Source organism: Rhizopus delemar, genomic scaffold (assembly GCF_000149305.1).
Source record: "Rhizopus delemar RA 99-880 supercont3.12 genomic scaffold, whole genome shotgun sequence".
Lineage (NCBI taxonomy): Eukaryota > Fungi > Mucoromycota > Mucoromycetes > Mucorales > Rhizopodaceae > Rhizopus > Rhizopus delemar.
Window position 1 is genome coordinate 106,156 of NW_027137838.1, and position 13,872 is coordinate 120,027.

At 32.9% G+C, this 13,872-nt stretch overlaps 5 protein-coding genes across 5 annotated transcripts; all 5 read left to right on the forward strand.

Annotated features, from left to right (window-relative positions):
- Nucleotides 1–1,121: 1,121 nt before the first annotated feature.
- Nucleotides 1,122–1,809, forward strand: RO3G_13333 (uncharacterized protein; the record flags this gene model as incomplete). Its single annotated transcript, XM_067667917.1, has 2 exons — nucleotides 1,122–1,179; nucleotides 1,238–1,809. The coding sequence occupies 2 exons, from the start codon at nucleotides 1,122–1,124 to the stop codon at nucleotides 1,807–1,809; spliced, it is 630 nt and encodes a 209-aa protein (XP_067524018.1).
- Nucleotides 1,810–4,636: 2,827 nt separating this feature from the next.
- RO3G_13334 (uncharacterized protein) lies at nucleotides 4,637–5,296 on the forward strand (the record flags this gene model as incomplete). Its single annotated transcript, XM_067667918.1, has 1 exon — nucleotides 4,637–5,296. The coding sequence occupies one exon, from the start codon at nucleotides 4,637–4,639 to the stop codon at nucleotides 5,294–5,296; it is 660 nt and encodes a 219-aa protein (XP_067524019.1).
- Nucleotides 5,297–6,979: 1,683 nt separating this feature from the next.
- On the forward strand, nucleotides 6,980–7,381 carry RO3G_13335 (uncharacterized protein; the record flags this gene model as incomplete). Its single annotated transcript, XM_067667919.1, has 2 exons — nucleotides 6,980–7,315; nucleotides 7,361–7,381. 2 exons carry the CDS (start codon nucleotides 6,980–6,982, stop codon nucleotides 7,379–7,381), a joined length of 357 nt encoding a protein of 118 aa, XP_067524020.1.
- A 2,599-nt stretch (nucleotides 7,382–9,980) lies between these two features.
- Nucleotides 9,981–10,480, forward strand: RO3G_13336 (uncharacterized protein; the record flags this gene model as incomplete). The annotated part of the gene is made up of 2 exons (XM_067667920.1): nucleotides 9,981–10,011; nucleotides 10,206–10,480. The coding sequence occupies 2 exons, from the start codon at nucleotides 9,981–9,983 to the stop codon at nucleotides 10,478–10,480; spliced, it is 306 nt and encodes a 101-aa protein (XP_067524021.1).
- A 1,895-nt stretch (nucleotides 10,481–12,375) lies between these two features.
- Nucleotides 12,376–13,568, forward strand: RO3G_13337 (uncharacterized protein; the record flags this gene model as incomplete). The annotated part of the gene is made up of 2 exons (XM_067667921.1): nucleotides 12,376–12,654; nucleotides 12,696–13,568. 2 exons carry the CDS (start codon nucleotides 12,376–12,378, stop codon nucleotides 13,566–13,568), a joined length of 1,152 nt encoding a protein of 383 aa, XP_067524022.1.
- Between the last annotated feature and the right edge of the window lie 304 nt (nucleotides 13,569–13,872).

Below are 13,872 nucleotides of genomic sequence, written 5' to 3' on the forward strand. Positions count from 1 at the left end.
TACATACACATGATTAATGATTGTATGTAAACACAATATTGAATTTATGAATAAATGTTCATTTCCGTATATGGGTTTAAATTTATTGAAGACTCACAAATCACGAAGATGATGAATGAAAGTATTCCGAAATGCTCGACTTTACTCAATATCGAAACAAATTCACTACGGATAAAATGAGAATGAGGTAAAGTACATAATAACTGCTCTATGAAGTATACATTGTTCTATTCTTCAAATATACAGCAATCTTGTTAAATAAACTTTAATAATTCAGTAAATCACTTGTTGGATAAAAAAAGTTCCTCTCTCTCTTTCGCATAACTGCAAATTACTGATTAAAAATCACTATCGAGCGTACGATCAATAGTATTCAAATTGATCCTGTTTAATGTGTTGCAGATTTTATGTGGGTTTGTTATAAGTTTCAAATAAGTCAATTGCGCTGTTTGTTGGCACTTATAATACGACTTTGACTAACAGACTTTTTTACAGGACAACTCTAAATATCTCTTAAATATAAGTTGACTATTTTTCAAGTTAATATAACAAGAACTATGGATATTTTTAAATCTATATTAAGCATCCAAATTTAAATAACATATCCTGTTTTAGACTAATCTGCTCGTGTGTGTGTAGCTTTATCATTATTTAATTGATAATAGATGTCTATATATATCGATTTAATTTAGCAGTCTACTAAATAAAATAAGCTATAAGTAGTTAGGGTGTGGTTTAAACATACAATATTTCTTAAATTGCAAATAGATACCATAGGATAGACTAGTCTATGGTTATTCCAAATCTATCATTTCGTGTCACGTTGGCCATCTCATGCATATAGATTCCTTTTTATAGCTTTCAAGACATCCTTCAGCCTATTAAGTATATATGAAATCTGAATATTTTGAAAATGAAATGATCTAAAATATATGACAAGAAAGTCTGAAACGAATGCTACAAAGAAGTCCTCTTTTTCTAGCATAAACTTTCCACCAATTGTTTGAAACTGAGTTTAGATGGTCCATGCAAAAAGCGGAATGCATAATATGGTGCCGACCCCTTTGTTTATTATAAAAAGGTATTCTTTTAAAGAGACACATCAGCCAGAAAAGAAAACAATGTCTCGACTTCATCCTATCGCATCACAAGGTTTCCAGCTCTCAAAAAATGCTTATGGTAAAATAAATAACCCTGTTTTTTTTTGTTTTGTTTTTTTCACCATAAATATCAATAGCCAAAGCTCGTCCAAGTTACCCTCAAGCATCTGTTGATTTTATTAAGAGCTTTTATACCAATCATCCTATTGGATCAATCAAAGTGCTTGATATAGGTGCGGGCACTGGTATCATGACACGTCTGCTTGACACTGAAGGTTTTAAGGTAACAGCTGTTGAGCCAGTTGAAGGTATGCGTGACCAGCTGAGAGCCTCTTTACCTAATGTAACTACATTAAACGGTACATCTTGGTCTCTTCCTGTTGAATCTAGTTCACAGGATGCTATTGTACTCGCCCAATGCTTTCACTGGTTTGATGATATCACAAGCTTGCAAGAAATGCATCGTGTTTTGAAACCAGACGGACATCTTTTTATGATTTGGAATACTGAGGCTAGAGATCGTTCAGAATGGATAGCAAAGCTTGCAAAGTACACCATATCTAATTTACTAAGAAAATGCACAACTTACTTTTTTTTCATCTTAGGCTATGGGAAGAGTATGAACTTGCTATACCTCTACATCACGATAACCATTGGCAAAAGATATTTAATACTGAACGAGCCAAGGAACTTTATCGGTTGCCATTAGAGCATAAACAATGGCCGCTTGATGTCTCAGTTACTCACAATAGCCTATGGTTAAGGATTATGAGTAAAAGCTATGTAGCCATTTTGGATGATGGAAAGCAAAAGAAGTTAAAAAAAGATTTTGAAAACTTGTTAACAGAATATGGAATACCTCAGGATGAAACGCCATTTCTTTTTTGTGATAATACAGATCTGTATTGGTGTCAAAAGAAATAATATGTTATTTTGGTTTTGATTTTATCATAAAGCTTTAAACCAACTTTCTTTTTTTAAAACCCACTTTATCCATTTTAGCTCATGATATTGATATTAGAAGAATCTTTTACAATCCGTAGTTGCTTTTAATGGCCAAATAATTATTCAATGGCTATGTATTTTCAATTACAGATGTTTTTTTTTAAGTTGGTATTCATTCAAAATTAAAACATATTCGTATTTAGCAGATGGAGACTATCATTGAAAATACTATTTTTTTTTGTTGATATGTTGGCATATCGATCTATGGTATCAAATGTAATAATTTCTTTTTCTTGAAAAAAAAAAGAACGACTTCAGCAACCATGGAGTAAAGCTATTCTTATGGTATTTATCGTGATTTTAGTTAATCTAAAAACAGTATTAACATTTGGACAAGTATAAGATAGGGTAGGGAGTCGTTGAATAAAGCATACTTTATATAGGTGTATAATACACCTGAGAATGTTCTAAAAGAGCTACCTATTAAGATCATATTTAGCATTGAACTTCTCCTTCCTTTTCAAAAATCTAGACCCTAATATGCATGAATGCCAGACAAATACAAAAATATGTCTAACACTAATGTATTCCTTCTAAAAACAGTGGGGTTATATTCAAGATGAATGAAGCAATGCAGCCATCAAAAAGGGGGAAAGGACATTTTCATGGACAAGCATGAGAATGTAGTAGTAAATAAAAACACAGCTTACAAAGATAAACAAAGAAAGAAGAAAGGAGGCTCATCCGATCTACAGGACTTAATAAGAAAAAGCTCATAATAGTGTGGTATATGATATCCTTTGTATAAGATGAAGCAAGAGATATAGAACTTCAAAATACGTTTGCCTTTAAGCTCATTAAAACAAGCCCATAAGATAGACATCTGATTTCAATAAGTGGTTAATGATTTATCCAATTAAATATATCATTCTATCTCTTATCAGTCGTGAAGGTATTACCAAGATTACTCTTGCTTTTATCTGAATCCTATTTAAATCGGGCGTCTAAATGTAAAATTATGATATCAATTAGCATCGTTGGAGTTTCCGGCCCTGAAAATGATCATTTTTGTAGAGCGATGTTTTGCTCATCACATCCGGCCTTAAAAATTTCGATATCCAGATCTGGGAGACTTGTCATCTCATATCTCACGAGATAGAAGCTTGTCTTTTTTTTTTTTTTTTTTTTTTTTTTTTTTTTTTTAATAACAAAATCCATGCACTGCATGCTTCTAGATGAAAATAGTAAGAGATCCTAAAAAACACAAGTTTGTATGCATTCTTTTCCATTTAAATTTCACAATAGCATAAGAAACCTACGGAGTATCACCTAACCTATGTGCACTATATTTCTGGAAGACAAAACAAGAGGATCAACATGCAATAAAATTCTAAGGAACGCAAAGAACAATTGGGGATGTAGGGCTACGTCACCTATGATAATTAAAGATGGTAGTGATTCTCTTATTTGAATGATTTCAAATGAAGTTTAATCCAGCAGGAGAAAAGAGGCGATCGAAATGAGTTAAAAAATTGATGTCTTAACGCGTATACGCAAAAAATATCCTACAATTAGATCATATTTAATCACTGGCAAACCGATTCATCATATGCTGCAAAGAACAACATATAGTTTGTCAATAGTCAGTTTATATCCTAAGCGAAACAAAGGAAAGCCAATGCCTATATTTTAGTCACATTTCCTTTTCTTCTCCCCCCAATTAAATGTTGTACATACCGCGAATAAGGAAATCTGGATTAAAATAAGCGAAATCGGAATTTGAGTAGAGATCGAGCTTTTCTACAGACTTCGTTGATCTAAGGGTTTGATTTCAAATTGACGATATATAAATCTACCAGCAATTTTTTTTTTCTTATTTTACTTTCTCTCTCTCGTTTTTTATGAAATCAATTTCCAATAAACTTATACAATCACTTGTTTGCATTTCTTGTGGGGATATGCTAATTGACCCCATTACACTCTCTTGCGGATACACGACATGTTCTCGATGCCTTTCTACAAACAGTCCAACGAAACAATCACTTTTTAAGTGCCCTTCTCCACACTGTAACGCATCTACGCACTTGTTTGGACCCGAAATTTTACAAGACACCACAATCACTCAACTTGTACATACCTTTCGTCATTTTGTCTCAAATGCTGCCAAACCATCTCTTTCACCGCGCTCTAATGATGATAAACCAACAAATTCTATCCCAAGCAATATAGTTTCACTCTTTAAATGCCCCTGCTGTCGTCTAACCTTCGTCGATCCTACCACCACGCCATGCGGACACACTTTTTGCAGACTTTGTTTGTTAATATCCAAAGCTGAAAACGACATATGCAAGACGTGCCTCCGACCTCTTCCGAAATACAACAGTTTAATCGCACAACATCCCAACCACGTTTTATCAAACTTCGTAAAGCAACTAGAGCTTTTGGGCTCCTTACCCTGCATCTATCGTGATCCATTACAATCCTTAGACGGCAGCTATCATCAAAGCAATATACCCATATTTGTTTCTAACAAAGTCATCTTACCTGGACAACATACTCGATTACCTATTCTGACACCTCATCAATTGTCCATGTTTCGTAAATCACTTATACCCTCTAGTCGATATGATCTTTGTTTAGCTTCTGTTCACCGTAGTAATCCACAGGTCGCTCAATTCGGCACGATCCTTCAAGTAGTCAACATTGAACATCAAAATGAGGTCGTCATGCTAGAAGTTGTGGGTGTGGATCGGTTTAAGCTAGTCTGTCATGAGGAAGATACCAATGGGATGATCATAGCTAGTTTTGATGTTTTGCATGAGTCCATAGTACCTCAAATTGACTCTGCTTATTCTACTCGTGATAATTCACTTACTCATCAAAATATATCTGAATATACAGCAGATTTAGCGAACAACATCATTGGATTTGTTAAGCATTTAGGACAATCCCCATCTACACCCTCACACATCCTTCATTCTCAAACAACCGGTCTTTTGGGCCCTCTCTGGCTTGAAAGCGCGAAACTGTTACATGGTCAGATTCCTCAAAAAGAAAACCCTGCAGCAGTCTGTTGGTGGGCAGCTACAGTCTTGCCTGTTCCTACAAACGATTTATATATATTGCTAAGAACGATCTCACTTATAGATAGATTAGAGTTGGTTATTTCTTGGTTTCAATCATTTCAATCACAATGGAAGAACTGTCGCGAGAGAGCCATAAACGCTTATTTACAGATTCCTCAGCATTAATTTTATATGAAAACGATACTCTCAATCTCCCTATTGTTAAGTAATATCTTTATGGCCCTTCCCTTTTGTATATGTAGTTATATGCTGTTATACCGAATTTTATTTATGATAATAAAACAATCAAGATTTTTTTTTTGCTAATTATAGAAAAGATGTTCTAAAACATTCCAAAGCATATGCATGTACACATGGGATCTGTAAGGGTAACTTTTTATTTCAAAACAATTATTATTTTATGCTTTTCTCCTTTTTACTGAAAAAAGTATGGATAAGTAAATAATATACAGAGATTTATATTATTCTATGTAGGGTTTATCAAGAAAATAACAATGCTCTTATTCCCCTCCGGTAAACTGAAGGAAAGACTTGGACAAATGTTTTAATGACTTCCAATTAAGAAAAAATGACATTCCACCCAGGAAAGATTGGAAAAAGGTGGAGAGCCCAAATTAGCCTTTAATTAAAAATAGTTCATGGACTTCAATGCGATTGAGCTCTCAGTCAATTAATGTCAAGGCTTAGTTTCGACAAAAAAGATATAGATTTTAAAAGAATAGCTATCACAGTGTTTGATTACATGAAATCTAAATTAGTATACAAAATAATTATAACAAAGTAATTCTGCTTTTGAGTTATTAAATAAAAATAGCAGCCTTCAGACAAAAAAATTTAAAAAAAAAAACACCAAAAAAAAACAACATTAAAAATAAAAAAAAATAAAAAAAAACCTGTTTACATTGTTTTTTTATACCTGTAAAAAAAAATTAAGTTTATATTACCAAGATAAAAGCTCTTTTTTATATCCAAATAACAAATGACCTACTTACTGAGCTTATTTAGAAGAATATTATCTTTTAGCCATTATGTCTTTTGATAAGAAAGCCTCAAAATAAGATCGTTATTCTACTTTTTTTTTTTACACTTTTCATCCGTTTTGAATAAGCGAAATAAAAGGGGTATAAGGAGTTACTGGAAAAACCAAAGAAAGATGACTAAGCTTTACTAATCAGTACATATCGTGGCAGTAGTAAAATGTACGGCTTATTTTATAAAATGCCGTGTATGCTGTAAGTAAAAAAAAAATAAATCAAAGAAAAAAACATAAGATTATTTTTTGGGAAAACTACCTTTCTATAGAGAGCGCATAGAAAGAATAAAAAGTACTTTTGTAAAACAGACGGCATAAAAATACTTTAAAGTTATCAGTGCAACTATAAAAGCATAATTCAAACACCGATAACAATCTCACTCCTACCATGTACGATAAACCATCAGTTAATATTATATATCAAACTATATCTATATACTTTTCGTTTTTGTTCCATCTCTCTCTTTTTTCATACCTTTCTCTTCTTTGTCTCTGTGGCATTTAATTGACTCAGATAGATTAGAAAGTACAGTGTTCTTTTTTTAGCTGAAGCTACCCGAGTATCGGAGACAGTGTGAAAAAAGAAAAAAAAAAAACATGTAAAAGGCTATTACCATATAACTAAGGTACATACATGTTATTAAAGTTTTGAAAAGCATTAAATAAAAAACATTCCTTTTTTGTACGTCATTTTATGTAAACTTGCCTTTTGTCGGAGTCAATTTAATATCTGGTTTTTTGTTTGTTATTGGGGCGAGTACTCAACCCTTTTTTTCCCTTTTTTATATTTTCTTTTTCTCTTATTAATACCAAAGATGTCTTCTAATGAAGAAGACAAGAATAAAAAAGAGTCAACAAAATACTTGCCACCGATTCCAGTATTGATGAGGTATCCGACACTCATTGCTTCAGTCAAACAGTACAAATTAGAGCAAAAAGAAGAATACATTGTATCTGAATCATTCATTCCTGTTGCACCCAATGTCAGCAAACCACCCAAAAAAAGAAGAAGACCTCCATTTTCCTATTCTTCCTTGATAGCACAAGCAATATTAGCAAGTGAAAATGAACGCATGACACTGAGAGATATTTATAATTGGATTATTAACAAATACCCAACGTTATATAACGCACAAGACACTGGATGGCAGGTAATACATTGTGTGTAGAGTGAGAAAACAAATAACTTATTATAGATAGAATACAATACGACATAATTTATCACTAAATCGATGCTTCAAGAAAGTACCCAAGGATGAATTAGATGAACCAAAAGGGAAAGGTGGATATTGGACAATTGATCCAAGTTATATGGAAAAGTTTAAAAATGGTTCGTTTACAAGAGGTGCTTCAACACTAATGCGTAAAAAGGAACCATTTATAGCCAATGATACCCTACCCAGCTCAACTAATACTGAGAATGAACCCTATCGTGTTATGAAGATTCATAACTTGTTAAATTAATTTTAATCATTTATGTGTATATTTATTGTGTATATTATATTATTAAGCATTAAAATCTATCTAGTTTTTAAGTATTTGTTTGTTAACACACCATTTCCGGAAATAGATTGCACAAATATAAAAAACCTTTGTACACATAAAAAATCTAAATTGCACAAATGAAATTTTTAGACAGCACACCAACCGAACTCGTTTTGCACATATAAGAAATAAAGGTTACATAACCTCTGTTTTTGTTTTTACACAACTGTATAATCTTTTACTGCTATTAGGAAATTGTTACACCCTTCAGAAAGTATTGAAAAAATTAGCTGAATTTAAAAAGTACAATTAGCCATTTTCCTGAAAAATCCTTTTAGCCAAATTCAGTACACAAATTAACTAAATTATACTAATTAAGAATGATTCTTTCTTTGTTAAATATGTTTTCTATCTAAGCAATCTTCAAAACTTGCCATGGAATAGCTACAAAATCCTTTAAGATAACTCAAAAGAATACTATTGTATGCATCACGTATTCTTGAGATTAACGTCTCTTCTTACAAGAGCTCTTTCCTTTTCATTTTGCTCTTACAAACAGACCAAAACTGCTCAATAGAGTTTAGCTTAAGGAAATATTGAGGAAGGTATACATAACCATATCCCCGCCTATTGACCTATTTCGATGTCAGCGGTCTTATGAATAGGCGCGTTATCGACTACTATGTAGCAATCTTTGAACTCCTCGTGCTTGTCTAAAACATCCATTGTGTCCTATATGAACTTGAAATAGTGGCCTGTGACGGTACTACCTCTACTTTGAGTGTTGATTACAGCTTTACCACCACCTGCTTTTTTCTTCTTATTTTGATTAATGGCTCTTGACCTTCTCACTTTCACATTGATAAATCCATACGGAGAAATTGCCCTAATTATGACCGAAGTCTTTGCTCTTGAATTGAGCATAACTAATATAGCACGACTACCTATCTTAGATCAAGTTACAGTTCTTTTCATATTGATATGAAAAGTAGCTTCGTCGGTAAATATGCAGTTACCGAGATAGTCCATATAAGTTTCTACCCATCTTTTAATCCATGCTTACCTTCTTTCGAAGTTCTCAGATGAGCTTATTTCCACTGTATTTCTAATCTTTCCCTTAATTGAAATAATGCATAAAACAACGTTATTTAAATCAATGATGAATTTCCAGAATAAAAGATGATCTATGTCAGGTATACAAAGGAAAGAACGAAAATTCCCATAATCATAATTATAGACGACACTTGCTAAAGTACCTAAAGATTAAAAGAACTTTTATAATAGAAGATGCCAAGCCACTCAATAAGATATGAATACCTAGCTTCAGTTAGAATGATTTTGATTTAACTTGGACTGAAATAAAGATCAGCCTCAAAAAGTACACAAACTTTTTCTTCATCATTGTTTATGTTTTTTACTTGATTACTATTGCCATTGTACAATACTGTTGAAGAGAGGAGCTATGATTCTAAGAAATTTCTGAAGAGCGATGAGGGTTCTATGCAAATAGAAACACTAATAAGCCTTAATGTGTGCCTCCAAGAATAAAAGGCAGAAATCGACCAAGAGAAAGAGATGACGGATAAATGCATATGAAAATAGCCAAGAAAGTTTCAATTGTGGATGTCAAATAAAATCCATGGACAGATAATGGCAAGTACAAATTTATCTGTTTAATTGCAGAAAAGCTAGTGAATTCAGCTGGTGCTAGAAAGAAATTAAAAATACTCGATGCGTGCTTGAGATGCTATAAATAATATAAATAGTATGAAAAGAATTGTTAATAATAAACTCCCCAAGTCCAAGGCTTGTGTGTAAATACAATTTTTTAATACTCAACATTCAAACCTGAAACGATGAAATATGGCAATCAAATCTGAAGTAGGAAAGATGAAAGAATCAAACAACTCATGGATGGTATATAATAAGAAATACAAGAAACTTATTGTCTAGCAGTAGAAGGTTTATGTACCTAAGTTATAAGTATAATTCTATGCTAGTTTTATTTCTTTTCACAAATTTTTCATTAGAAAAGACAGAGGATAGCTTCATGCTGTGTTTGAAAAACTTCTGCGATCGTGCTATTGTCTAGCCATTGATTTATGGCTTCATTCAAGACAGATTTTGATTTATATGCGAATTTTCCTTTTCAGCAAACAAGTGAATTATAAACTCAGGTACTGCGAAAAATGAATCTTTGGGCATGTATGCATTTTCCGTAAGTAAGGGCAGTGTTTCTTTCCTTATACACACTACTTATTTTTTCGTCTAATGAGAATATAATTTTATTCTTCAAGTTTTTTATTTATTTTTGTTGCCATTCTCCTCAGCATGGGTCGTCTCAGTAAAAGACAAAAGGTTGGTAAGAAAAGAAAACGAGACGAAAACAATCGATTTGTGCATAAAAAAAAAAGTTGTACGAAACTTGAAAATTCTTAGTGTAGAGAAGGTTTTGTCAGTCAAGCCGGAATTAGCTAGTTGAATAATTATGTAATGTTAAAGTGAAAAGAGAGAGAGAGAGAGAAAATAAACATCTTCGTGTCATTTGTAATAAAGGTTCAAGGACACTTTTATGGAGAACATCAGAAAAAGAAAAGCCCAAGGTAAGCAAAAACCAAAAAAACTCATTTCAACTTAGCTTTGTTAATTCTCAAAGTGTGCTTGAGGCTGAACAAGCCCCTACACGGGCTTCAAAGGGTGATCTTAACCCGAAAAAGATTTGTCTCTATTATCCAAACTGCAATGCAACCTGTCATGCAATTGAAGGGCATTTAAGGACAGGTGCATTATCTAGATACTTCCAAAGCAAGCATGTTAGAAGAGAATTGTGATTGAATGATGTAGATCAGAAGAGAAAAGTATTGAACTCTATCAAATTTGAGCCTTCAACATCGTTTTCTTGCTGATATTAAAAAAAAAGTATGAATGAGAAATTGACGCCTTCAAGGGTTGGCTTATGCTGTTTTGTCAGCATATCAACACTAAAGAAATACTTTACCGAATGGGAGCGACTACTACTGCAAGTATGGAAAAGACATTTTTTATGATGCTCATGAAAGAGCAGGTGTTGTAGATTACCAGACATAGACAGAGGGGATGATGACATACAAAGATGAAGAGTAAGTTAATGTTAAGCATGATAGATATACATTCTAGACCAAGAATGAAAAGTCAAATATGTGATTGTCGCAAGAGAAGCATCCAATTAGAAAGAAGATCCCTAGACTGTCATGATCAGCAAGTTCTGATGTTCATGGGATGATAAATCAAAAAGGGACAATAGGATCATCGAAGAATATCTCAAGACTAGAACAAACAGAGATGGATGGTGGACTTTTGATGACTTGGCATGACAGCCGGTCAAAGATGCAACCTGGCCGTTTGTGTTACTTCGTCCTGGTTGCATTACTGTATTTATGTTCAATTAAAGCAGCAATCATCAAACACTCAAAAGTGGTGCTCTGGTTGAATATTGCATAACCTTGAATGAAAAGGAATGTCAAGAATGTTGAAAGAAAGACTTCTTCACGTAAGAATAGGAAGAAAATGATTATAAAAGATATCAAGTTTTTCAAAGGTAACCTGCCTCTGATTATGAAATACGATGTCATTATATATCATTTTAAATCGAAACAAGAGTAATCGTTTTTATTTTAAAAAAAAAAAAGCCTGGTATGAAAGGAAAAGGATACAGTTTGTCTTTGGGTAGTATTTTAAGGATAAAAAAGTTTAATGTTGTGTTAGACATCATTTGGTTTCAAAACCTGACTTGATTTTGTAAAAATCGGCATAAGAAGAGATGGCTCGGGATGAAGGTTATATTTTAAGCTATATGCAAAGCTTCATATTTAATGTAGTTGGGTAAAGCTCTATGGGATTGCTCCCAAGCGAGAAGTACATCTCAACTGCAACTACAGATTAAAGTCACTAGAAAACATTTATGCCATTTTTCAGGTATGATAATATTATCAAAAAGTGCTTGTAATACATTAAGGCTTAGAGAAGCAGGTTAAATAAATCGAAGGTGGCGAGATAAGTCAAGCAAGGATCAAAAACAAGATATTTAGAGCTCAAAGCCTACAATGATTTGAATCTTGTTATATTTATTATATCAATTCAACGTATTCCAGCTTTGGCTTTAGTTTCTACTGTGGCCTATAGTATTTTAAGACTCTGATCAAGTATTTACACATCTCATTGAATACTGTTCGATGATGATAGAGCCTTTTGAATAAGAATATAGATTGAGTTTTATATTATCAAGAATTAATAGCTCACTGTCTTTTAAGAATTAATCAACTTATTTTATTTCCAAATACGATTAAAAGCAAGATTCAAGACCAGAAAAGACTTCATGTCGGCTTAACGGATGAATTCCGATAATTTAAGGGGAAGAAGGGGTTCTTGTTGTGAGCATTAGCTTTTCTTCTTCTTCTTCTTATCCTCACATACATACATATATACACAAGCATCAAAATCTCAAAGCATAGAATAAATTACTATTTTGAATCTCGTAAACAGGCATTATCTGTTGTTATTGTCCTGTATTGCTTTGTGTAGCCCTTTATTCATTTCGTCATCAGTCCTTTTTTTTTATTCTTTTCTTTTTTCCATTTCTGTTACATTTTTATTTATTTATTTTTTTTTTCTTCTTCTTTTTTCAATATTTAAAAATTGGATGCTAAATACAATCAAATCATCTTACAAGAGTAGATCACCTACGCCTATGCCAGAAGATCAAGAAGAGTCGGATGATTCATCACTTAGTATTCCTGATGAAAACATTGATTTCAATCTAGTCTATACACTTTATACATTTGAAGCTACTGTAAATGGACAAGCCTCGGTCAAAAAGGGAAATGCGCTTTCCTTATTGGATGATTCCAACTCTTACTGGTGGTTGATCAAGGACTTGAGTACATCAGAGATCGGATATATTCCTGCAGAGAATATTGAAACACCCTTTGAAAGATTAGCAAGACTAAATAAATATAGAAATTTAGAGGTAAAATGATGATGTAAGAAGCAAATACTTATATTCTATAGATCACCTCACAAGTGACGCATTATATAAAACAAGAAAAAAAAAGACTAAAGAAAAAGAAGGTTTCTTTATCCACTCGTGTTCAATTTCAACTTGAAGTCATTCTGACGGATGAAGAAGAAAATAAAGAAGAAACAGTCTATGAAACATGGTCATCAGAAATGTCTTTGGATTCCTTATTCCTTGACAGTGTGTCGAATGATGATGATGACGATGATGATGATGATAGTAGCTCGCAACAAACTCTAACAGAAGAGACACTTTGGCATGTGCTGCGAGTCTATGCGGGCAATTTGAATGTGGCAGCATCGTATCACTCTATTCGAGTGACAGAAAATATAAGCGCCGCTGAATTGTTATCAAGAGCTAAAGAGAAATTTCATATTCCTCAAATTGATGTGTACCATAACAGAGAAAGTATAGAATATTACTTAACCATAAAGAATAAAGAAGGTGAAGAAATCATGATGCAGCCAGAAGATAAGCCTTGTGCTATTTATGAAACATTGAATAGTCATCTTACAATGCCCATGCCACCGATAAAACAAACTAGATCACATAGGAAAAAGAAGAGGAGACATCAATATGAACAAGTTCAATTTTTGCTACACAAGCGCATTAGACGCAGAAGTGAAGGTGGATTGATACATGTCAAGCTATGCTTGTTGTTATCCAATCATTTTTCACAACTGACGAGAAAGAAGGATATGAAAGGTGTTGAAAGAATTGATAAATTAGTTGCTATTCATGATACAATCACAGTGAATGAATTAACACAGATAGCCTTTGAAAAGTTTCATATCAAACCTCATGAATCACAGAAATACAGCTTATTACTTCATACAAAGAAGACTGGTAAATTGACAAAAAGTTGATTATATTTTACTCATAAAGATTAGATACTTTACTAAATAATAACGTTGTATTATCCGATATTCTAAAGACCAACAGTGAAGAAGAAAAACAATTCATATTGTACAATCGTACTCAACCGTACAATCACAATCCTATCCAAGTCACTGTCACTGTCGATCGAGTCACACAGGCCATCTTAAAGCGCGTGGATGCAGCACTTGCTCAACAACCGATAGAAAACAACAGGAAATTCACCATGTCCGTATCAAGGAATAATCAAAACGGTATCGATATTCATTTACCTCATGGATTATTAAGGAGTCG